The following is a 27,212-nucleotide window of genomic DNA, read 5'->3' on the forward strand; positions in this document are numbered from 1 at the left end:
GGAGGGTATGTGGTGTACACTGATACTTCTCTTCAGGGGTTAGGTTGTGTCCTAACTCAGAATGGGCATGTGATCGCATACGCTTCTAGACAGCTAAAGCTTCACAAGAACAACTACCCAGTCCATGATTTGGAATTGGCAGCCATTGTGTTCGCTTTGAAGATCTGGCGTCATTATCTGTATGGCGAGAAATTTGAGATCTTCACTGACCATAAGAGTCTCAAGTATTTGTTCACTCAGGCGGAGTTGAACATGAGGCAGAGACGTTGGATGGACTTGCTTAAGGACTATGATTGCGAGATTAAGTACCATCCGGGAGCTGCTAATCTCACCGCTGATGCATTGAGTCGCAAGGTGCGACTATCCGCACTTCAGACTTGTTCGATGTCTAGTGCGATCAGTAACTGTTGTACTTCAGGATATACTTTCAAGCATAAGAAAGGTATGCAGAGTATCCAGATGTTTGCGATATTATCTGAGCCAGCTTTTATTTGCGGATTCGAGATGCTCAGATGTCTGATTCGAAGACCCAGCGTTTAGCTCATCTAGCTAACGAGGGTAGTTCGTCTGGATTTCATTATCAGTCAGATGGCTTTCTGTGTTTGTCTGGTAGGCTTGTGATTCCGCAGGTTGTAGAGTTGCGAGAGGAGATTTTGTCTCAGGCGCATCGCACTAAGTTGAGTATTCATCCTGGGAGCAACAAGATGTACAAGGATCTACGTACTCGTTTCTGGTGGAAGGGAATGAAACGCAGTGTTTATCAGTTTGTTTCGAGATATTTGGTGTGTCAACAGGTCAAGGCAGAGCACCGACGACCTGGAGGATTGCTTCACAGTCTGCCTATTCCTGAATGGAAATGAGAGTTTATCACAATGGACTTTGTGACCCATTTACCGGTATCCCCAAGGAATTGTGATGCTATCTGGGTTGTGGTGGACCGACTCACCAAGTCAGTGCATTTCATTGCCTATAGCCGAGAGTACTCTATGGATCGCATGGCTCGGTTGTACATTCAGGAGATCGTTCGACTTCATGGAGTGCCTGTGAGCATTGTCAGCGATCGGGACCCCAGGTTTACTTCTAGATTCTGGGGGAGTGTTCAGTGTGCGATGGGTACTACTCTCAGTTTGAGTACTGCCTATCATCCGAAGACTGATGGTCAGTCAGAGCGCACTATCCGTACTTTGGAGGATATGCTTAGAGCGTGCGTCATGGATTTTGGTTCAGCCTGGCAGGATCATTTGCCATTGATCGAGTTCGCATACAACAACAGCTATCATACTAGTATTGGGATGACACCTTTTGAGGCGTTGTCGCACTCCACTCTTCTGGGAAGAAGTGGGGGAGAGACAGGCTGAGGGACCGGAATTTATCCAGCAGGCGGTAGACATTGTTGATCAGATCAAGAAACGGATTAAAACTGCACAGGATCGTCAGGCCAGCTATGCTAACACCAAGCGTAGGCCTTTGCAGTTCGATGTCGGGGAGAAAGTGTTTCTGAGAGTGTCACCTTTTCGCAAAATCTCAGATTTGGCCTTAAGGGCAAGTTGTCTCCCAGGTTTATCGGTCCGTTTGAGATCTTGGAGAGCATTGGCGATTTGGCTTATCGACTAGCTTTGCCACCGCATCTTTCCAGTATTCACGACGTGTTCCACGTATCTCTGTTGCGACGGTATGTGGAAATTGAGTCCCATATTCTGCAGCGGTCTGAGGTTCAGGTGAGCAAGGATTTGACCTATGTTGAGGAACCTATTCGTATCCTTGCGAAACAAAGTCATTCCTTTGGTTTTAGTTCAGTGGCAGCGCCGAGGCACTGAAGAAGATACTTGGGAGCTTGAGGACAGGATGCGTGAAGACCATCCTGAGTTGTTTTGATTTTATTCTTAAGTTGTATTCAGTTGCAACTCTGTAAACGTTTGATTTGAATAAAGAATGTTTTTGTACCTTGTGTTACATTCAGTACTTAAGATCTGTTTCGAGGACGAAACATCTTAAGTGGGGGAGAATGTAGTAGCCCATACCCGAAATCAGTGATTAAGGGATTAATCAATGCTAATTAAACAAATTGGGTACCGGATGGATCGGAAGCTCCGATGCAGGATCGGACGTTCCGATGGTATTACATCAGGCATGACGAGTGGCAGGATCGGAAGCTCAGATCACCCCTATCCGAATTCAACCATTGATATTTTGACACGTGGCAGATGAGGATCTTAGGAAGCTCCGATGGCAGGATCGGGCGTTCCGATCGAGGAACGGAAGTTTCGATCGAAGATCGGAGGTTCCGATCATTGTATATAAATAGGAGGGCCTAGATTCAGATTTAGACGCACCAATCACCTCTTCTCTCTCGATTCCTTAGCCTTCTAACTCAGATCTAGGGAATTCTAGGCGTCCCATCGAGAATCCGGAAGTGGCATAGCGATCCAGGCGTCGTAGCAGAGCTGTGGCCTAGTTTTGAGGTAATCGACAGCAAAGGGCTAACGACGGACGAAGGTATAGCTTTTGCTTCCTAAAAATATTTAGGAGTATGATTTAGCTTAGTTAAGGCTTTTAGAGCGCTATAATGATAGTAGTATTATTTGGCAATGTAGAGCAGACTATAGGCATGGACCTAGAGTTGGTAGAGCTTGCACTGATTTGAGGTACGAAAGTACTGTTCGAGATATCCTGACTGAGTATGCATGTATTATGTGACTGCATGGTTTATATGTCATTGATTTATGCTGCATTCATTTGCATACTGAGCTATCTCCTTCGAGATGTCTATTAGTAGGGTTGTACCCTATCCTGTTATTGGATGAACTTCCATGGCTTTGGGTTCGGTAAATCCACTGGTATTATGGTATGGGAGCCACCTACTGAAGCGATGGCACAGCGTGCTACATACCAGGGCCCGGTCTATCTTTGTTATCTGATCATTGACCTCAAGTTTATAGGGAGTTCACTTTGCATGCATGTATACTCATACTCTCGTACTGAGCGTTTTTATGCTCACGTCTCGTACTCTGTGTTTCTAGACACCCTATTCCATGGGGCAGGTTTGCGATTGGACGAGGCGGGTGGATCCAAGAGGGGCTAGTCAGTGGTTGATCAGCTGGAGCTTCGTTTAGGTTTTTATTCTGTTGTTTTGAGTTTATACAGCTATTCGATTTGGTTGTATATTTTTGAATATTTACAGATTCCTTTTCTTGGGGTTGTAAATGTTATGGTTTCCGCAGTTGAATTCTGATTACTGTTTTGTTTAAGTTAATTGCATGCCTAAATTCTGTTTAGTAGATGATCCGGGTAAGGGTCACTACATCCAGAGTTGGAGCTTTTGAATCGAAAGGTAGAAGCAGACATCGTTTAAGTGGGATAGAACACTCAAGACAGATGGTTCTTGAGTTTCCCCTAAATCACATACTTGCATCAATACTGGTTCTAGAGAGGGGAACTTGTATTTTGTGTTTTAACTCTTGTTATTATTTTAAATATGGTTTAATGCTTGTGTTTCTATATGCATTCATCTCGAGCAAAATCTTTGATTTCAGCGGGCTGTACCACCCTTTTTGTTTAGACGTTTTGGGGGCTATATTGCGAGTGGCCTGGGTTGTAGAAGTTCACATAGTGTCAGCATACTTCTTATAGTCGCACCAAAGTCTAGAGGAGGGAGATAGTCACCACCTCGATCGGGAGAGTCGGTGAGTTGTTACATGATCTCATCCTTGGGATCCCAAAAGAATAGCAGAAATTCCTTGTTTATCAGAGTTGATATCCCAGTTTTAAATACATGCATTTCATTCGTATCAACATTGAGTATGTTGCCTTTATAACATGTTATTGATATATTACTTGTTATTGCTTTTCATGTTTCTTTTACTAATAATATCATTCTCACCGGAGTTATCCGGCTGTTGCTTTGCTTTTTATGTGTACTTGGCGACAGATGGGGCAGGACCAAGTCAGAGATCACATGGCTAGGTGGTTGAGTTTATAGAATTGAGGACTTGGTATTTTAGAAGTCGAATATGTAGTTTGAACTTGTTTTGTTTTTGTATTCGGTTTGTAATAGCTAGAACCAATGCATGTTCTATCCTTTTGAGCAGTCGATCAACTCTAGGACTTAATGTATTGTATTTTGACATCTTGGTGTTTCAATGCATGTTTATATTAGTTTGGTCTATGGTTATTGCACCTTCCCGAGCTTTAGGATTGATTTCTGGGAGTTTTTAAGAGTGCAGGTCGAAGGGGCAGCGCGCCCGCGCCACCCCTGGGCGTGGAGGTTCGCATTTATGCGAACCCATTGCGCGGCCGTGCGGCCTTTTGGCGCGCCCGCGCTAAGGGTTCGCATAGATGCGAAACTCTCGCGCGGCCGCGCGAGATGTTCGAATTTTAAAAAAAAAAATTCTTGGCTTTAAGCCTTGACTTGTTGTGGATGCTTGATAGTTAATCCTTGATTAAATGTTTAGAACTTAGTTCCTCACATTAAGTGGTATCAGAGCAATAAGTTCTTGGTTTGAACTAGAAGTGAGCGAGGTAGATCGAGTCCGCTTGTATTGGCTTCTCGCATGTGATTGAGTTATTTATTTGATTATTTGAATCTCATGCTTGCATGCTTTATTATTTGAGAATTATTTTAATTACATGATTATGTGATTTAATTTATAAAGCATGGACTATTTGAGATATAACTGTTTTTGTTTATCGACTTGTATCCGAATTCCAAAGAGGTTGAAGGGCACCAAATTATAGAGATTGAGATATATTGTGTCCTAACCCTTTGATTATCAGATGGGTCCTTGTCGAGTAATTAACAGAAACCCACCGCCAGTTACTCCTCCGAACGAACAGGCTAGTATCGAAACTTATCAGATGGACATCACAGCGACGCCTATGGAAACCTTGCTGAAGAGGTTTCAGTCGTTCAAACCGCCAAATTTGAAAGTTTCTGAGAATGCTATTGACTGTGAGAGTTGGCTGGAGGACATAGATCAGTTGTTCGATTCTATCGACTATTCAGATGACCGCCGAATCAGGTTAGTGATTCATCAGTTGCAGGGTGTTGCTAAGAGCTGGTGGATTTGGATGAAAAAGGCCCTTGAGAATCGAGGTACAGTTGTCACTTGGAGTTTGTTCAAGACTGAGTTCTATAAGTGTTTCTTTCCAGTGTCTTATAGAAAGGACAAAGGTGCTGAGTTTGCCACTCTGAAGCAAGGGAACATGAATATTGAGGAGTAGGTGTCCAAGTTTGATAGTTTGCTGAAGTTTGCACCGTACTTTTCCGAAACAACGAAGAAGCAAAAGCCGGCCAGTTCATTAATGGCTTGAACCCCGAGATCTTCACGTTGGTGAACACTACTAGGCCTGATAATTTTGCGGATTCTATGAATTATGCAAAGGGAGCTTAGTTACTACCTCCTTCTCTAATGGAGTAGATACAACTAAATCCATATCTAATGATACATAAGGTAATCTATGTCTCTTAACGAAGCGACTAGAAATAAAGGAATGCGATGTTCCAGTATCAATTTAAACAAGTACAGGAATACCACATAACAAAAAGGTACCTGCCAACATGCGATTGCTTCCCTCAGTAGCCTGCTCCTGAGACAGAGCAAACACCTGCCCTTGAGTCTGTGGACGATAACCAGAAGAACTCTGTGCTGCTGTCTGCTGACGTGGAAAAGTAAAAGCTTGAGATCCAACCTGTGATCCCGATCCACTAGCAGATCCCATATGCTGAGAACAATCTCTCCGCAGATGTCCCTGCTCACCACAAATATAACAAGCACCAGTAGCCTTCCGACATGATGCTGCAGGATGCTTCCCACCACAGTGGCTGCAAAACGCCTCCTTCTTCTTCTTCTTTCCGAAACGGAATGTACCTCGTGATCCACGAGACCCAGACAAAGTAGTAGCAGTAGAAGAAGACATAGGTCCAGATTGCACAACAGATTGAGCCCTAGGCCCAAGAGATTCACTAGGTTGTCCTGGCATCATCAACCGTGCCCGCCTGTTACTGTTCTTCACTTGATGGCAACGGTTCACCAAAGTCTCATACGATGTCGGATTATCACAAACGACAACTTGTGAATAGATATCTTGATTCAATCTGTAACGCCCGGAATTATTTAATTTTAATCCGAGAATATTTAATTTGGGAATATTTAGAGTTTTTATTTAAATTCTAATATTCTTAAATTATTTAGGATTAAAATTGAATGAATTGAGAAATTGAGGACCAAATTGCATTTTTGGAAGAGTTGAGGGGCCTAAGTGCAATTATTGGAAAGTTGTTGGGACACGTGTTTGATTCATGCATGTTCACATGTATAATATCAATTTTCATCAGAAAATTAGAGAAGGAACCGAGAGCAAGACCAAAGGAACCCAAGTTTCTTCTTCATCTTCCAATTGCCGTATCTTTTGTTTCGGGTATCCGATTTCGATTCCGAAAGATGTTTTGGAATCCTTGCAAGAAGACCTTCGAATTGATGTAAGTTTTCTCTTAGTTCATTATGATTTGGGAATTCAAAAATGACAGAGATTAGAATTGTGTATGAATTGTTGTTATTGAACTTCTATGTTGTGTTTTGTTGAAGTTGGGTTGAATATGGTTGTTGTATCCATTTCGTATGAAGTCTCAGCAAGTATTGCAACATTTCTATTCTATATTCTGCTGGTTTTGATTGAAATTCAGCTGGTATTATTATAGAAGGGTTATAGTTGAGTTCGGGATTGCCGACTTTAACCGTTACGCCGTCAAACTTATGATTTGAGGTTGTTTTGCTATTGTATCTTGGACTAAGATGTTGTTGGGTTGTAGCTGATGATTACTTGGTTTATATGCTGTGATTTCAGTTCATAAACAGGGCACTTCAACTCAATAATCTTAACTTCAAAATCGATAAAAGAAAGAACAAGGTTGGTAGCTTTTTGCCTTGAAGTTTGGTTGAAGCTTGAACAGATTTTGAGATAGGTTGGTGATTGTATTGTACAGATTTTGACAAGCTAGAAGACACCTTGAAACCTCGCATTCGAAAGGTAAAAGTGAACTAGGATTCGAATGGGATTATAACTCGAGATGGTTTGTATCGAGTTCCCTAAATCACATACTTAATTGCTTAATTGCTTTTATATGCTCTTCTTTGAATTGTTGAATGAGTCTTTGATGTTTGTGAATGCTATTATGATGATATATGTTGCATTCATCTTGTAAGACTTATTCTTTGATTTTGAAATGAACGGAAACGTTCGATTAGATGATTTGAGGGATTATATATGTATGGCCTGGGTGGTTGACTTAGCCTAGCGTCTGATTTACATATATAATGGCTTCAAAGTCTAGAGAAGCAAGATAAGTAGCCCCACCTCGATCGGGAGAGTCGGTGGTTAGTTATGATATCTTCTTCTCGGGATCCCAAACGATGAACTAGAAAACCTTGTTTTAAAACATGCATTGTAGTTATTTTTATATCATGAATTTTATATATGCTTTGATATGCATGTTTAGTTGCTTTTACTGGGAAATATATTTTTCACCAGAGTTATCCGGCTATTGTTGTGTTGTATGTGTCATGGAAATAGGCGGGAGTGGAACAGGACAAAAGCGAACTTGAAGAACAAGGGATGAGGAGAATAGCGTGATGATCCGAGTTTAGATGGTTTGTGTGAGCTGTCAATGTTAGAGTTGAGTCTAAAAACATGATCTTGTTGTAGTTACATGCACTAAAACTTGTTGGCTATGAGTTTGATGTATTACTTATATGCTCAAAACCTTAGTTGATGTATATTACTTCTTAGGACTTGAATGGTTGTTGTATACAATGCTTCTTGTTTGATATGTTAGCCTATCTTGAATTGATTTTAAGGCTTTGTTATGATTTATTTCTATCAACATGATCATCTTAGAATGCATGATAGCTTAGGATTTGGAATAGGCTTTGTATGAGTTGATAGTAGTTGATGAAGGAGTAAGAAACACATTTTGACAGCAAAATTGCACCACATGGATTTTCTGGAAAATGAGCTCGCTCGATCGGGCGATTCCTGCCGATCGATCGAGGCCTTAATTTTGAAGGCAGAACTTTGAACATTTTGTGCTCGCTCGATCGGTAGAAAGTACCCGATCGAGCGAGGCCATGGATTGAGAACAGAGAGGTGAGCAAACTTGGCTCGCTCGATCGGTGAAATATGACCGATCGAGCGAGGCCACATTTGAACTTAACCGAGATTTGGGCTTAAGTGCTAGCTCGATCGGTAACTTTTTACCGATCGAGCGAGGTGCTCCATTTTTGAAAAAAAAAAATTTTTTTTTTACTTTATTTAGACTTTGATTCTATGTCTATTATTTACAATGATTTGATTAATGAGAGATTAAAACTCGGGTCGTCACACAATCCTTGCAGAAAGATATCATACTTGGACGCATCACTATCATTGATATGAGGACTAAAAGGTAGCAGATCAAGAAATCGTTGCTGACATTGATCAATAGTCATTGATCCTTGCCTCAGAGTCAGCAACTCCATAGATCGTGCCTGTCGGAATGCTGGAGGAAAATACAGTTTTTGAAACTGCTGACAGAAATCCCCCCATGTCACATGTCCTCTCTCCGTACGTGCCTGAGTAGCATTGGCATCCCACCATAAGCGTGCTCGATCTTCTAGAACAAATTCTAGAACTTCCAATTTCTACTCTTCAGTGCACTCGAAAGCTTGGAAAGCACTCTCGAGTTTGGACATTCATCCTCTCGCTTGTTCAGGATTCTCACCTCCCACCAAGGGTTTCGGTCCTACTTGCATGAACTTATTGATAGTGTAGCGACGTCTACCCTCATGAGGACGATGTCGATCATCATGATGGCGATGATGACGATGATGACCACCTCCCTGGCCAACACTACCATGACTCTCGTCAGCCATATCCTGAAAAGAATTGCACATTAAAATCCCAAATGCGCAATAATTACTTAAGACTAAAGTAAATCCCAAGTACTAATCCCAAAATCTAAGCATGCTCTGATACCAAAAATGTAGTGACCCTGCAAGGAATCATCTACTAACTGGCAACTAATAGCATGCATTAAACTTAATACAACAAAATGCTTAACAGAGTAAAACATGCGAAAACATAATCCATAATTTACATATCAGCTTAGTTCAACAAGTCCAGGCTAATACTGTAGTGATACAACCATATCGAAGAACTTAAAAGTAAACATTATACAGCTAAACAAATCTTGCTGTATAAAATCCCCTGACAGGCTCCGGCTCTCTATTCCTGCCTCAAACTACCGGCTCCGTCCATCCTGCGACCTGCCCCATGTAATAGAGTGTCCAAGATAACAACTAGGACGTGAGCGCTAAGGCTCAGTACATAAACATGAGTAAACATATGTATATAATGCATGCAACATGATGACTGGTAAAGGGTCATCTGAAAAGTCATGCTCAGTACCGGCGTCACATGAGTGTTGCCACCGTACGGATCAACCTCTGGGTGCAACCACACTCATCTAGTACACCAGAGTAGTCATACATACATGTCCCCGCCGTCGCGGTACTCTCCGTGACAGACTATCGAGTATAGAGCTGAGAAACTCTATAATCAGGTATATCAAGGTATAGGCTCAATGTGTATGTGCACATGATATATGAATATAGAAAGCGGTAAAACATACATCATGCCACATAATAATGCCAAATAAATGCAACATGTTTTATACTCGCTGGCAATCTCAGTCGATGTGTACGTACCTTTAGGCTAGTTCAAGTATAGTAGGATCCTAGGTTCCAAGCCTATATTCAAAAGTTCACCGTATCACTACACAAGTTCTATAAGCCTTAACTAAACTAATAAGTACTCCCAAATCTTAAATAGATTCCCGGACCATACCTTCCTCCGTCTTAAGCCCTCTGAAGTCGCTAGTCCCGGATGACTATAACCATACCTTGGTTATTCCAGAACCTCTATTATAACTGATAGGGCCCTCAATTGTATAACTCACACTATATATAACTGAAAAAAAAAACTCAGAAATCGATATGAAAATTCTAAATCAGAAATCCTCTATTTATAGGCAAATTTCCGGATACGAACGTTGCGTCCTTTCCTGGTTCGTTGCGTCCGTTCCTGCATGTTCGACACTTGTCAAAACTCGTAGCTTAGTCATCAAGCCACCTCATGCATGCCTATCTCTACAGCAACGTTGCGTTCGTTTCGCCACCCCGTTGTTGCGTCCGATAGCCAACGGAAGCTCTGTTCGTCAAATCATCTTTTTAGTTTTGATTAATCATGTAATTACTTAAATCGAGATGCGGGTTACTACAACATCGGTGTTCACATGAGCTTTAAGAGCAATGGTATCTACCTGGTTTTCATCCTGCTAATGATCATAATATTCAGAATCGGAGTCAGATTCATCATCATCCTCTACATCTCGTCTGCACCAGTGGTGCCTTCTCAAGTAGGAAGAACATGCGAGGCATCCTTGGCTTCTTCTATGTGAACAGGTGGGAGGAAACAGTATAAGATTCTTGTGGGATCATCGGTGGAAAAATAGCCATTGAATTCTCTTGATTAATGGTAAGAGGAGTGACTACAAAAGTGGTAAATACAATTAGTGTATTAGTCTCAGTAGCAGTCGAGGTTGGATAACAGGTGGAGCGGCGGTAGAGAAATTCTTTGGAATAATCAGGTGAGAAGGATTTTTGGGCACCTATTCTTCATAGTTAGTCTCAGGGGATGGACTCCTAGGGCCAGCAGTTTGCTCAGTGTCCATATGTGTGAAATTTTCCCCAAAGAGTTCAAAATCTGTCATAGACTTGACCATCTCATCTACTAAAGTTAAGGGATCCTCAGGGAGGGAGATCTCCATCTCAGCAGTACCTTTAGTAAGAGGGGGAGAGAGTGGAGTACTAGGTACCTCAAGCTGAGCACCAAATGGATTGGTTCCAGCAATTGTGTCAACCTCAACTGTTGTTGATGTTCCAGAAGTTGTGATGGTGGTGGATTTGGTTGTCAAGGAGTTGGTTTATTCAACATTTAAAGGGACAGTGGTAGTGTCACTGTTCGAGAGCGGCTCCTAGACCATTTCAGTGTCCATTGAACCAGAGTACTTTGCTTCCTGCTTTGATGTAGAGACATCGTCGTCCTTGAGTCATAAAACGATTTCCTGTTCCTCCTTAAAGACCGGTTCTTGATCCTCTCCTTCTTCGACTACGGTCATGGTCTTGAACATGGATAGAGCTTCTTGCAGGTATATATTAATATACTGGTCAGTTATAAACTGGCTCATTTCATGCTCCATTATTCTCTCATGAACTTTCTTAGCAGCCATATTGGCACTATGCTCCAATTGATCAAGGACAATGAAGTCATTGCCAGCAGTCTTGATCCTTTGATCAAAGTGTTTCCTCCTCTGAAATATGATAAGCCTCAACAGGCTTTCTCGGAGTTGGAAATCCACTAGTCTTTGCCTTAGCAAAGAAGCTTCAACATTGTCCGTCTCTGTCCAAGTGAGCATACGATCTTCAAGTTTGGCCAACTTGGCCAAGCACATCTTTTTCAAAATATGAGAGAAGTGGACTTCAGTTCTTTAAAGAAACCAGTTTTCATATTCCTTGAGACGCCGGTTGACAGCTTTGATCACTTTTGACAAGGTGATAATTACCTCATGCTCTACCATAGAAGAAGATTCTTAATGTGTGTGTGTGTGTGTATGTGTGTGTGTGTCGGTTAGGGGGGGTGGGTAGGTGGGAAATAGACTAGAATCCTCTTTCCTTTGTCCTTAGGGTCCAATGGAGGCACCTTAGTAGTGGATGAAGGAGCACATCCTTCATTAATTTTTATACCACTAATCGGTGTAGTGGTGGTGGTCGTTGGAGCAGGTGGAACTACTGGCTTTTTGTTCAACTGGTGGCGGTTGAGTAGTAAAGGGCGGTCGAGTAGCTTGTAGCGAGTGAGGAGGGACAATCGAGTGAGAATGTGGATGTTGAGAAACCTCATAGAGAGGCTTAAATTTTTTATTCTTTGTATTTTCATCTGCTTCTTGGCTTTTTTTTCATCCTTTGTGTTCTTGGCTCTCTCTCCTTGGCAGGGGAGGGCGTGCCAAAAACTTGTATCAGAGGATTGTTGTCCATTTCCTCCTCAAAATATGTGTAAAACATCATCTTTCTTTTTGTTGGTGCCCATGTGGCTTTCTTCTTGTCTAAAGCCACTGCTCGGCCCAAATATCTTGCTTGATATTCGAGAGCTCATTCACAGATACCTCATTCTGTTTCATAACTTGTGAATGTTTGGCACATTGAGCCATTGGAATGGTATTTATAGAAGCGAAGGGGGTTGGTTACCTTGTTGGAGTAAAGTTCCTGTTGAACTAATCGAGTTTATTATTGGTAATGGGCTCGGATAGATACAAATTCAATAATTTTAGGGAGAATCAAATTTGTTTAATATACAGTGATATTAAATTAATATCAAATTTGCTCGCAAGCGGATGTCAAACTATCCAACAAAATAATTTTGATTCAGAACCAGTTCGACAAAATATGTTGAGTATGTTATTATTTTTATTCTAATTTCATACTTTCAAATAGAAAAATATTTTAGTCAACTCAAAAAACTCATGAGTTGGCTCAATTCTTTTATGATCAAGAATCCGTCGATTCACCAGAATTATAACTAATAATAATAGTGTAATTTCGATCTAACTCAACAGCAACACAAATATAGTCTTGTTCGCTCTGTAGTAGAGGCATTATCGCTTGCCACTTACCCCATCTCATAATAAGTCACTACAACAAAAAAGGTCAACGACAACGCTTTTTTCGCGTTGTCTATGTGACTGAAAAAGCGTTGTCAAAGCCAGTGTTGTAAAAAAGTTCGCTCAACGACAACACTTTTTCCGCGTTGTCTTTTTGAGAAAAAACAACGCTTTTCCTCAACGACAACGCTTTTTCCACGTTGTCTTTTTGAGAAACGACAACGCTTAAAAAAACGTTGTCTTTTTAAAAAAAACAACGCGAAAAAAACATTGTTGTTGAGCGAACTTTTTTACAACACTGACTTTAACAACGTTTTTTCAGCCACATAGACAACGCGAAAAAAGCGTTGTCTTTTTTCAAATAAAAAACAAAAAATAATAAAATTTAATTTGCAAATTTTCAATATTATAAATAACTCAAAATTCAAATTTTCAAAAATAAAATTTAACATACAATCTTTATAAATCATTCAAATACAAAAAATAATCGAATTCTAAACATAGGAATGCCTCCAATACCCCGACATAATATTATTATTGGAAAAAAATGCATAATTCGCATATTGAAAATATGCTCCTCATCATCCAAAAGTTCAACATCTCCGATACTGAACTTGTCCAGTGATTGAACCTACAACAATCCGATAATTAATATAACGACAAAAAGGGACAAAATTCGAAATAAATCTAGCAACCATTACTTTATGAATTAAATAACAGTGAAGCCAGGAAACTTAAAAACACATACTAAAATTTTCACTTCAAATGCCAAATACAACAGAACAAAATCAATCACAGATTCCTACCTTCAAAGAAAAACCAAATCTTCTCAGCGCTTTTGTAGAAGTAAAACACAATCAGCACGAGCAACTTCCCCACTCACAGAACTGAACCAAATATATTAAATACAATTAGCCATCAACATCAAGCAACTTTAACAAAAAAAATTCATCCTAAAAAAGGTATCATATTCTGCTTTATGACTCAAAACTAGCCATACATAAACATGGGGTATTAAGCTCTATTTCAAACTATTACTTTGAACATATCCTCTCTGAAAAATGTGAAAATTAGACGTCACAAGTGAAATTTTCGTACAACCCCATCACAAATTGAATGTGAAAAATAAACTTCAACATATTCTATGGCAATACCAACACAATAGACTAGCGAAGAGTTCACTTTCCATTTAAAAAGTTCCCATTTTAGTATTCTAATCTAATGATATATAAAAGACAGATTCATAACAACATGACAAGAACTAAGCCAGACTACTCAACTTTTATCACAAATTACGTGGTTCATTTCATATGGATTAAATACCTAAAGAACATTCTGCTCCTAATTTGACACTACACACCCATGCAAACACGGGCAAAGAGAGTAGAAACAACTCAGCAAGCATCACCATTCCTTACCATCAAGGACTTCTGATCAAAAAAAATCCAAGAAACTACACCACACATACACACACACACCCAAAAAAAAAGTACCTCTTTCTTAACACCTAGGTGATAGATATCGCCAGATTTTATCTTCCAAGTGTAAAATCTATATGGGTTGTCGCCATTTGCAACATAGAATAGGAGCAACAATGCAAAAATGTTGATGAAACAACACACTTTGGTAAACCAAGTTCATCCATCTATATGTTTCTTCACAGGAAAAAAAGAAAGGGAAGAAATAGCAAGATAATTCTTTTTAGGAATGTAAGAGTGGACTAAAATTACCACAGCGAAGGCATATGCTCTAGCATCGAGCAAGCCAGCATCTCTTCAAAACAACCTCTTCCTGATTTAAGAGACTGTGAATTACATGTGTATGGATAAAAGATTGAAACGTATAAGCATCGAGATGTTTCAGAATCGGTAGATACGTCTCTTCTTGTGTCAATATCAATCTTTGTGTAGTTGTTCGAAGTGATTTAACTTCATTTCGGACATCGTGGAGCTGATCCAAAGCCAATGTACATTCATCACTTGTAGTATTATAAGAATATCATGATAATAATATTTAGAATATACTTGGATATCAAGACGTTACCTTTAATTTATTAAGATTTAATGAATATGTTTTGGCATAAGTTAAAATACTATCATGAATGGAAACCTGATGGTCACTAATACAAATCACAAAAAAAAAATCATTAGAAGTTGGTAGTTACTATCTTACATACCTCTCATTTCTGAAGGTCGGCTTCCTTTTGAAGATCGAACTATGTAGCTATTGATAAATAGTGATTCATGATAGGAAATATCTGTATAAAGAATTCTTACAAAAAAAAAAAGCAAACACTTGTGCAAGTTTTTGAAGAAGCGCTATTAATATAAGGTAAAGTCATCGGAGTTCTCCAGTTATGAATATTGTGTTCCCCAAACCCCATTAAAGGCATTAAAATTGTGACCCTCGGCAACTTGACCTGATTAGAAAATTCTCAAGGTCATTATTGTCATAACAAAGAAAAGCAATTCACCTCTAGCTTCTTTGATATTCTCAAGGAAAAAACAGGATCCTGGAAGCAAGGGAAAAACATACGTTTCTTCATCAAGAGCCAAATTTGTGCTTCACGCACTGTAATCTAACTTGTTGATTTGTACATGTATATATTTACACTATGGGGGCGTCAAGGTATAACGATGATAGCAGGAGTTACAAATTCATTTAATTTATATATATCATATGAAATATTAATAAATTAGTAAGTGAAAATGTGAAATCAATATAATTTATTAATTACTTGAACTAAATTATTTATTTTATTTTATTTAAATTCTTACAATTTCCCCACAGGATGAAGTACGTAAAGCTATTTATGACAAGTCTGGAATATAGACTACACGGAAAATTCTCGTTTGTTCTCGCAATCGGTGCTATTTTTATTTTGTACAAACTCGAACTAACCAATTTTGCAGATTCCCAAGCACTACACCTCATCATTTGTATGTATATCCACATTCCAAAAAATTTATGTGCCATAATTTAAGACCTTCTACTCGAGACAAAGTTAAATTTTCAAATGAAATTGATCAAAAATTAGTGAGGGATAAACACAGGGAAAAAGAAAAATAAAAATAAAACATTAGTCTTGTAATTGTATTATTCATGCTTGCATGAAACAGACCAAATCAAGAAAGGCAAAAAAACATGAAACCCGCTTCTTTAGAAATTGAGACAAAAAAACTCACCTCTCCAGCGTTGATGTCAGCAAAAAAAAAGAGATCAAAAACCTGTGACGAGTCGAAGAAGCATTGGAAGATCTCAATCCTGTACGTAAGAACTGGAATCGAGCTTATAATGTCGAAACTCAAAGTAAAGAAGGCTGAAACATAACAACAGCCATACTCACCTTAAATGCCAATAACATCCATCTCAGGAAAATCATTTTCAAGGAAGTGTAAGAATTCTGAACACCTTTCAAATAATGTTCATCCCCATGGCATCACCTGTGCTGTAGCTAAATCTAATTCACAGATTTTTTCCCCGTAGTAGCACACTAGATTCTAAAGAGTCTTGAAAATCTACTCGACATGGTCCAACATTGAAAATTCATACATTTTCAGTAACATAATCGAATTCAATGCATATAACCATATCAAACAAGAGCAACTTAACAAAGCACGGCTTTGGCGTCAAGATTACGTACGGAGTGGAACCACCAACTCAAGAAAATGTAATCAATATCAGAGCATCTTATTATGTACAGAGTGGAAAAAGAGAGAATGTCAGTAAGAACCACCAATCAAGAAAATGCAAGCAATATCAGCAATATTAGAAAAGTTCAAAGTATTTAGCAATGTTAATTAATTTTTGGAATTCAACATGGGAAATTAGAACAGAAAAGCTTCAATAGTTTAAATGAATGGAGCCTTTCCCTGGGTATTCATAAAAAAAAACCAGCAACAGAAAAAAGGTTGTCCACGCCTCACTTTCCAACAATTTTTTTGGCCATCTAATTAAGACAATGAAAATGAAATTTTTTTTTACAATTCTGACAAATTTTATTGGTATGTACGGATGTACCTACTCCAAAGGACAAGAATTCAATCTTTGTAAATTCATCGTGCAGAAACATACACAACACCGAATCATTCCAAACCATATTTCACAGACCAAATGAATCGAGAAAAAAAGAAACAACTAAAAAAATTCCCGAGTTCGAAAACCTAGAATTCAAAATATACCTCCAGGCTTCAAAATTAAGATCCAAAAAACCTTTCTTCTCTCCTAGGCAACAGTCGGCGACGGCCAAACGACGACGGCAGAAAAAAAGGTTCGACGGAGCGTGCTTAAAAATTAGGGAAATATGTACTGGAAAAAAACCCTAGACGAGAGGATTCTAAATCTATGCTCAAATCAATTTTTCAAGCAACGCGGCGGTGTAGATCGGAGCTTGAAATTTCGAAATGGTGAAGGGAGAAAGAAAGAACATAGCTCGGTGAAAGAGAGACTATGCGAGGAGAGAGAATAATACTTGTAAGAAATATTTTATTTTGGGGCCAGATTATGTTTTAAATAAAATTAATAGAAAATGTTTTTTAAAAAGCGTTGTAATAGATAGTAAAAAAACGCTCAACAACAACGTTTTTTTAAAAGCGTTATTGTAGATAATTAAAAAGACGCTCATCTACAATATCAAAAAACGTTGTTTTTTATAAATTTAAAAATTATAGACAACACTTTTCAATAAAAGCGTTGTATATAAAAAAAACACAACGCTTTTTAACTGTTTAACCCTAATCTTTTGATATAGTATCAACGGTGTGGCACCAAGTTCGATTGCTCCGGTACCAAGAACAGTCATTGCTTCTAAAAAAAATTGTTCACACCCGCCTCGCATCAGTTGAATCATTAGGATGAAATATATCGCTAAATAGCGGCAGATTAAATCAATGTAGAGACGAATCGTATCGTCCTATTTTGATTAGCAACATGCAACAATATTTAATCCGTCTTGAATTAATGCATGAAGTTTTGAACCACATGCTACAAAATTTACATTAAAGAAAGATAAAAATCTAATGTATTAGAGAGTAAATTACACATTCAAATATAATTTTTTCCGTTAAAGATCATACAGTAGGAAAAAGGTCCTTTAAATTTCTCCCGCATAGGATTACAATACCCGATTAAAATGTAATATTCTGATACAATAATTTGGAAAACCGCGGGGAAAAGGGTTCTATAGAACCTGCAATTAATAGAACTTTTGTAGCATATTAATTATATATATTAAAATTAGATTAAATTATTTAATCACGCAATAATCTCGTCCATCTTGCATTCCCGATAGTTTATCTCGGCCTTGGATTTACCCACTCGGACCACATCACAGCATTCACATCGATCCATCTGAGGGAAAATTAAACTTTATTAGTGTAGCAGATTTTTCAAGCGAGAATATAATAAGTTAATATGATTAACTTCTATATAGTGAAGATAAAAATTAATTAATGCATGAACTAAAATATTGGCATATATACCTGGAGACGCTTCTTCACCGGCGAGAAGACTTTGATTTCTTTTATAGATTCCGCAGAATGGTTACCTCCTAAGGGACAAACCCCGAAACCTCGAGCTCGAGCTCGAACATATCTAGTAACAAACTTATCCCCCAGAGACGTTTTCTTCACTGAATCAAAAAAGAAAACATGGGGAGCTTCGCAGGGGTTATTGGACGGCAGCCGCGTATCGAACATGTAAAAGGGCCGTTCGGGTCCGGCGGCCCACGGCGTGAAAGTCTCGAGGGGGATCTGAAGGTAGCTCCGAGGCAGAATGTTCTCGTATATATAAGCGGAATAGCCCCATGAGATGGAGAAAGACCACCGATTTCGGCGGTGATAGCAGATGGATTGCTGTAAAAGGCGAGATTGGTCGGCGTCGGCCGCCTTCATGAGGTGGCGCGTGGACTCGAAGCGGTCCTTGCCGGGGAAAATGGGGTCCATTGCATCGAAGTGGTGGAATGTCATGAGGGGGACTTTGGGGTGCGCTGAGAGGAAGCCCGAGAAATCGCCATGCAAATCCACCTAAACAAATTTATTACTAAAATAATTTGAACCCAAATTCACAAAATTTTTAGAAAACACAAAACCACTTAATCAAAAATATTACTCCCTCTGTCTCTCATATCAATAGGCAATTGTCTTGTGTTTAACATAGTTTCTATAAAGCATTTAACTTTTTTTTTACATCAAACAGTACCTAAATATAAAAACTAGAATATATATTTGTGACTGATGAAAAAGAAAATATAGTAGTCTAAATGAATGGGAACGAGGGAGCATTTTTATGATAAAAGTATTATTTTGAGTAGACATCACTACTTAATCTTTTAGAAAAATGTAAACTCAATTTCCAAAATCTAGAAAATCGTGCGTTATTAATTAAGATCAAATTATATGAATGCCGATTATTTTTTTCATTTAATTGTAAAGCAAATCAAAAGTCGTTGATTTAACAAATCTTTTCAGATTAGATAAGCTCTCATGTTTATCTGTAATCTAAAGATTTTCTCTTCTTTAAACATTATCAATTTATCACGAATATTTTATTACGATTTCAAATTATTCAATCAAATACTATAAAGAAAAAGCATAAAACTCGCAATTAATCTTGCTAGCAGATATATGAGAAAATTAACAAAATATGATGATGGTAATTAATTTAAAAATAAGATATGGTTTGAGTAATGTTGTACTTAAATGATAAGGAATTAAAGATATGTTTTACAAAAAAATAAAATAAAACAGTTAGTTGTCACATATATAATAAATTTATAATTATTCGAGATATTAGAAAATTCATATAAACTTAAATAAGAAATAAAGCATATATTCTTATACAAATAATTTCTCGAAAATTTTTTTTCATTAAATTTAACTGAGCAAATAAGTAATATATATATATATATGTATAAGTATATTTCATCCTGAATAAATCTAAAAAAATTGCAAAACTAAATTGTGCAAATAAAAAAAAAAACTCGATCGCTATATTAATTTGAAACGGATTACAAGAATCATTTAATTAATGAAATTTAAACCATTAAATAAATGGAACTGATTTTGAAATCAAATATGCCTAATTGTCATGAAATCTGTATATCCGTAATTCAACTTCAATAATAATAATAATAATAATAATAATAATAATAATAAAATAAACATCGATCAGTGGCCTCCAAAATAAAATAATTTTTTAAAATATATATATACATAAATATAAAGCCCAAAAACCAAGACAATTGAGTTGACCAATAGATAAATTAATCAATCTTGATATATTGAATAATGTTAGATGGTTAAATAGTTTATCTGGATGTATAAAAGTAAGAGAATGCGTAAGCTTGTAATATAAGCGAAGTAAAAGAGAAAAATAAAGAAAAACAAGAGATTAATTAATTATTTATATGATGGTGTTACTATTAATTATATTTTTAATCAATAAGCCTCCTTATCAGAAATATATATTAATCTATGTTTAAAATAAAAATTAATATTCTTAATATAAAAAATAATATTTTTTCACGATCTGTTTTACAATTTTTTTTAATGTATTTTTATGTATATATTAAAAAATATTGTATTACAATTACCAAAAATGAAGTTTGTTATTCGTTACCATCATAAGTTCGAAAATATGTGATAATACTATAAATTTTACCGTAAAAAAAAAAAAAGATATATCTTTTCTGATATAAAAATATACATACATATATTTTTTTGTGAAATATATATATTCCCATATATTTAAATTTTAGATTTGAAGGGGTTCTACTAATTATATTTATTTAAATGATATATTTACGGGACCGTACCTGATGAATCCCTTTGTGTGGAGTGAGGTTGACTCCAACGTCCGCAATGCACGCCATTGTTATCAAATCTGCGGAGCTCATCTGCGCGTACCTAAGCAGACAACTCTCCATATCCTTAGCCAATGCTCGAGCCAAAGGGTAACTCAGCACGATCCCCCCGCCCCCGAATGCTTGCTGGAAAGAGAACCAGAAATTCGATATCACACTATCAGAATGCCAACCCAAGTAAATATACTTTGTGTGATCGTACTCCCCAAGCACGTCCACTATGTTATCCACGAAGAACACCGAATCGTCGTCCCCCATCACAACCCATCGCATGTTTTCGTCTTCTTCTCTGAACAGTTCCAGTATCCCATGCACCATTCTCGGCATCAGCTCGAACCGGGGTTTCGTTTTTTCAAACAGTTTCGACAAGTCGTCCACGATTCTGTACGGCGGGGCCGTAGCCGGCCATGGGAGGAACTCCGGCGGTGGAGCTTTGTCTAGGTAAACGTAGCCACGGGTCTTGTTGGGCCTCCACCATGCTTCCAGGTATGCCTTTCTCTGCGGCCACATTTTTATCGACCCCAGAAGCCCGAAAGCTACGTGGCTCAGATTCGTCGGCGGGGAAGAAGAAGAAGAAGAAGAAGAAGAAGAAAACGAGGAAGATGCAGAGGGAGGAGCCCATTTCAAGATCAAATCGAGGTTTTTTGAGGGGTAAAAGGAGGTCAAGATTACGTAGAGAACAAGGCCTGAGATTAGTAGGGATTGGTAGAAGTTTCTTGAGTAGATGAAATGGTCGATTTTAGAAGATAGTGATGGGTTTGGCATCTTGAGTGAAAATTATTTTGGGAGATTTTGATATTGCATGTGGATCTGCATAATTAATTTATAGGTGGTGTTTTTTCAAGGAGAAATTGGATTTTAGGGGAATCTTTATTTAATCGATGATATTTGAATATATAGTGATGGCACTCGCTCAATTATATTACTTGCTATGAGAAAATATGCACACAAAATTACTAAAATTAAAAGAGAGATGCAAATTAATAATAAATTATAAATAAATTAAGATTATAAATGTTTGAGTGACGAAAATTAAATATATAGGACCAAAATTATAATTTTTCCAATTGAAATTATTAGCCATCTCTAAGCTCGTCCAATAACCTCCTCGATCGTGAAATTTCTAGTTATACAGTTGATCGATATTATAACGATCTATTTTTATTACACATTTCAAATTAAAAAAAAAGATTAAAAAATAAAAAAAATCGTTCTTCGTGTTTTTACGGATAAAATCTACCGACAATTTATTTATCATACTAAGATCATAAATATTTGACTGATTATAAAACCAAAAATAAATAAAGAATGTGCAAGTTATGGCACCAAAACTGTAATTTTATGGACTGAACTTTAGTCAGCATCTCTAATTAGCTCGCCCCCTAACCTTCTCGAACATAAACTTTCTCAATATCTATACTATTTATTAAAGTTAAATAATATTTACTTACTAAAATGTCTCACACATTATTTGGACAGAGTTCATGTGAGTTTCATATATGAACTTGGACAATCCTCCTCCCTTGAATTAATTTTTTGGGTTGAGTTAGGTTCAATTAACATTACTATGTAGTGAAAAAAAAAAACAAAAAAACATTCCCAATGGCCAATACACTCTTTAACCATCTGATTATATTTACCACATTTTCCTTTACATTTAATTTTCTATCTTATTTTTTTAATTTCAAAACTTAACAGCTTTCATTCTGAAATAAAAAAATAACTAGTTCATTCTATATATTTTTTTTTATGCAACACATATATCGCATGTGTCATGATATATCTGTTGTTACAAATTATCTTTATCAGAGCCATATATCTTTATAACACATTTTAGATCATATCGGAAGTGTTGATTATGATTAGTATTATCATATCGTTTGTGGTCGTGTTTTTACAGATATAGTCTATCTATCAGCAATTGATCTCCTATCTATCAGATAAAATTCAACTCAAAATGTAGATATCAAATTTTGTTCAAATATGAATTAGTATTAAATTTTGGAAATATTTATAAGTTTGGGGCCGTGGAGATAATTGCAATAAGTTTGGGTTTTAATTATTTGAGATGATCTTAGACTTCCTACTGCAATTTCTTTCAAAATTAATAAACATACATATATATCTTTCTCTAAACTTCATCCAATAATAAATGCCTTTTAAAAATTAATAATAATCATCATTTAAACTAATTTTTTTAAAAAATTACAATTTTTTATCTGTAACATAGGATATATGAGCATTATTTTTGTAGGACTCAATTTTGAAATAACATCAGTAGAAAAGTGTGGGGCCAACTTTAGGTAAGCTGAGATGTAAAAAGCTCGTGGAAGTTGGACGGAGCCAAGAAAAATTAAACGAGCTAGTCCTACTCAAAAGCTAATTACAGTAATTTGGGGAATCATATTAAAAGAGTCCTACTCGAAAGCTAACTTGGACAAAATTATGCGATTAATATAATGATTATTTAAATTTGAAAGGATATTTAATTTTGTATCCATAATATAAGAGCATCATTCACTAATCCCATGAAATATCCGAGCAGGTAGAGTAGGCGAGTGCTTAACTAATGGTCGTGAGATCAATTCTCTATGCCAAAACATTCTCGCGAGCTTGGTGCACAGATCTTACTCAATACGGTTAACCTAACTCGCTTGATTTGTAAGTCATTGTTAAGCCTGAGGTTTACTTTTAAAAAAAAAAACTTATACTAACTATATGGAGTCATGGTGTCATTTTTGGATTTGTCTAAACATGCATTCACCATCTTATCAAACTAGCAACATGGCTTTACTATACTATAAAAACATTTTTTTATATTTTATTATTTTATCTTATAATTTCAATTTACAAAATTAGTAACTTATTGGAAGAAGAACATTTTTTGTTATGTTATTTGTATTTTTTTTCACTTAATTGGTCCCAATATTGGTTAATTTGTATTTTAAGTCCTGTAATTTTTATGTTTTTTTTTCATTTTTGGTCGTATTACGATGAATTTTCATTTTTAGTCATGTCTTTTGTATATATTTTTTTTTATTTTTAATCATTTAAATTATATGTTATTTTTATCTTTTATCTTTTTTTATCGTAGTCTATTGTGTTTTTCGATGATAAAAAAAGATCGAAAATGAAAGCAAATACAAGTTAAAGGATAAAAAATAAAAAACAATATACAAGTTATAGTACTACAAATAAAAATTCAGGGTGATAGGAAAAAACATGCAAATTATGTTTGTTGTGAGTCAAGTCATGTTACTTCTGCAGGTTTCTGTTTCGCTTATGGTGTTGTGGTTTAGAAGACAGAGTTCAGGCCATAAAAAAATTGGTTTCGATTTTTTGTTGAAGTGTTAAGATGAATTCAAATATGTCAACAATATTCGACGTCAGATCAACAATATATTTGAGTGACATATCAATTAATAGATTATCAAAATTTAAAATAGGCCACGCGATGGAACTATTAATTTTTCGAATTTTCTCTACAATGATCAGTACTATAATTCCTGTAAGCTATAAGTATCAAAATTTATGCCCCCAATCACTCTTACACATTGCTATATTATATGATCATTATCTTACATGGAATAATTTTAGCCCATAGGTGTATTCAACCGAATGAAAAACAATATAATTAAACAGCATTAATAAATGTTGCTATATTTGAATTCTGATCGTTTGTAGTAATCCGAATTCTGTTTTACGTAATTAAGTTGGTTAAACATGAAAATAGTAAAACATGATTAATAATTTTTTATATAATCAAACGAACCTAGAAATTGACTTCGGAATGTCCAAAAATGGTCCAAGGAGCAATGTTGGCTCGGATAGTTCGGAAGGTCCGAACATGGACCAAAGAGAGTTCGGAAGGTCCGAAGAGTCCGGAACAAGCGACGGAGCTCGGAGGCAGAGGTTCGAGTTTGAAACTACCGAACGTGTGATCGGAACTTCCGAAGCTTAGGTCATGCGTACTAATGAGGTGTCAACAACATTTGGACACGTAGATGCATGTATGATATCGGAACGTCCAAAGTGGGAGTTTGGAGCTTCCGAAATGGGTCGGAGTTTCCAAAGTTAAGATCGAGCTTACGATCATTGTTTTTCCAAGACGTAGCATTTATGCAAGTTTGGAGCTTCCAAACCTAAGATCGGAGCTTTCGAAACCTTGCCTATAAATAGGGGCTGATCATCACGATCAGTGTGTGTTTGGATGTGTTTGAGTGTACATTGTTTATATTATTATGGTTTTGGCCTTATACTCGAGCGTCGGGCGATAGCTAGGTGCTACGAGGCTTGTAGCAGAGCTGTGCCAGGGTCAGGGCCTTCGACATCAGCAGGATGACGACAGACTCAGGTAAATTCCGAGATCACTAGTAGTATATATTAAGGAATATTTATTAGCTTAGTTAAGTATTTTATATCAGTATTTGTGATGAATAATTACCTTGAGTTCTAGTGATGGACTGTAGATGCATGTACATCTAGGACAGTTGTTGTGGAGACCTCGGGTGCTGATCTAATTTTATAGGGCAATTAATAACTAAAAATAGTTAATCTGCAATACCGGACATTTGGCGACGCAAAACCTTACATTTGGCGATGCACAAACACGTCGCGAAAAGATCGACAAATATTTTTTTTAAAAAAAAACTTGGCGCGTGGGTGCGCCCAAGGCTCGGGTCAAGGCATCCAAAGTGCCTTGGTTAGGCGCGGCCGCACCTTTTGGGCTGAGCGGGCGTGCCTAAGCCTCGGATTTCACTCCTAAACAGCTGAAAAATGAAGGTTTTTCCCCTGTTTTGAATCTCAAACATCATCTAACTTTTCAAACATGATACATGCTTCAAAATCTAAGCAAAAGCATGCATAACCATAAGCTAACCAAGCAACTAAACATGGAACTTGATATACAATCCACAAGATCTTACATAGTCTTATTCTTGACAAACATACAAGTCTTTATGTTCAAGTATTCATAGTACAAAACATATCCAAGATCTAAATACAAAGGTTGACATCAATTTTACTTCTTAAACCCAAAATCACCACATGATAATCTTGCTATCTCGAGCTGTTCACGACCTCTCTGTCCAGCTCCTGCCCCACCTATTGTCATGCACACATACAAAACATAGCAATAGCTGGATAACTCTGGTGAAAAATACAATTTCCAGTATAAATAACATAACATGCGAGATAATAAACATGAATGCAATGCATGTTCCAAAAGTAGGCTATCAGGTCTGATAACAATAGAATTTCGGTTCTTGGGATCCCGAAGAATAAAATCTTAATTAATCACCAAATCACCAATCGAGATGACGTCAAGTATCTCATTTTCCCTGATTTTGGTACAACTATAGTGAGTCATCTAGCTCTGGAAGCAACTGTACATTCCGTGCCATTCAACTATAGCCCTCCAAACGTCATATGCACTCTAGGCCTTTCAACCTTCTGTGTTTTTTAGTCTAGAGTTCAAGATGAATGCATCATAATCTGCATGCATTAAAGACTGTAAAACATCTTGAACATCTAATCAAATAAGAAAGCAAAGAAACAAAATCATCTAATCACATAAGGCACATAATCAAACAAGTATGTGATTGACAAGGGAATACTCGAGAATCATATCTATCTTGAGTGTTCTATCACTTCTAAATATGCTGTCATTTATACCTTTCAATGTCGAGTCTGAAAGTACTTCAAATCTGAAAATACATCAATGAATTCATATCAAAAAGCTGCTCAACTTTCAACTCAAACTTCAAATGCAAAAGGCTTCAAACCTTCTTGACCTTTTTGCTGATTCAATTCCGGATTCCCGAATCCGACTACTTCGATAAAAAAGCTGAAATGAAGTGTTTGGAATCATAAACATCAACTTCCAAATCAATCTCAACATAGCTAGTTAAACAAGTTCAAACATGTACAAATTCTGAAACTAGCGGCGTAACGGCTAAAAACCGGCAATCCAAACTATAAACAACTCAGTCCAACAATCATATAGATCATAATTCTCCAACATATCAGCATGTATATACACGACTAAACATAATTCAGACCTTGAGAATTTTCAAAATAGCTTCAATAAATCATATAAAATCCGAACGACAATATTTTACCGACCCGTCTGCGAATATACAATCGGTACAGCTCCTATATGCATATAATAAGCCAAACCCATCTTCAACATAAAAATCAAATATGATAAAACTCAATAAAATTTGTACCAAAATAAAGGTCTCGGAGCGGTGATCGCAGATATATATTTATCTCGAATTTCTGGCGGCTGGATCAAAAGTTATCGGAGCTTGAAAGGGCTGAAAATGGCGTTCTTGAGGTTTCTGATTTTTTTCCTTATTCTTCAATCTAATATGTCGTGTAAAAATAATGACTAAGCAAGTGGGTTTGATGATATATGTATTGCATATTTGCAGTTTAGTCCCTGAACTTTTGGCTATTTGCAATTCAGTCCCCAAAAAAGCGATTTAATTCAATTTCAATCCTAATTCATTTAAGAATATTAGAATTTAATTTAAAACTTCAAATATTTCCAAATTAAATATTCTCGAATTAAAATTAAATAATCTCGGTCCTTACAGTTGT

The 27,212-nt window shown here is 36.8% G+C and overlaps 1 protein-coding gene and 1 long non-coding RNA gene across 5 annotated transcripts; both read right to left on the reverse strand.

The window, feature by feature from the left end:
- Positions 1-13,163: 13,163 nt before the first annotated feature.
- LOC140874609 (uncharacterized) lies at positions 13,164-17,207 on the reverse strand. 4 transcript variants are annotated; one of them, XR_012148173.1, is made up of 4 exons: positions 16,930-17,207; positions 14,479-16,266; positions 13,555-13,635; positions 13,164-13,379 (listed from the first exon to the last, which is right to left on the reverse strand). It is a non-coding gene; the product is annotated as an uncharacterized lncRNA (long non-coding RNA). The 4 variants fall into 4 exon arrangements; XR_012148174.1 differs by having other exon boundaries at positions 14,479-16,012; positions 16,095-17,207; XR_012148172.1 differs by having other exon boundaries at positions 14,479-16,025; positions 16,095-17,207.
- A 611-nt stretch (positions 17,208-17,818) lies between these two features.
- On the reverse strand, positions 17,819-21,414 carry LOC140876183 (uncharacterized). Its single transcript, XM_073280070.1, has 3 exons — positions 20,562-21,414; positions 18,229-18,771; positions 17,819-18,097 (listed from the first exon to the last, which is right to left on the reverse strand). Exons 1-3 carry the CDS (start codon positions 21,372-21,374, stop codon positions 18,002-18,004), a joined length of 1,452 nt encoding a protein of 483 aa, XP_073136171.1. The 5' UTR covers positions 21,375-21,414; the 3' UTR covers positions 17,819-18,001.
- Positions 21,415-27,212: the final 5,798 nt, after the last annotated feature.

This window comes from Henckelia pumila, chromosome 1 (assembly GCF_033568475.1).
Source record: "Henckelia pumila isolate YLH828 chromosome 1, ASM3356847v2, whole genome shotgun sequence".
In the NCBI taxonomy this organism is placed as follows: domain Eukaryota; kingdom Viridiplantae; phylum Streptophyta; class Magnoliopsida; order Lamiales; family Gesneriaceae; genus Henckelia; species Henckelia pumila.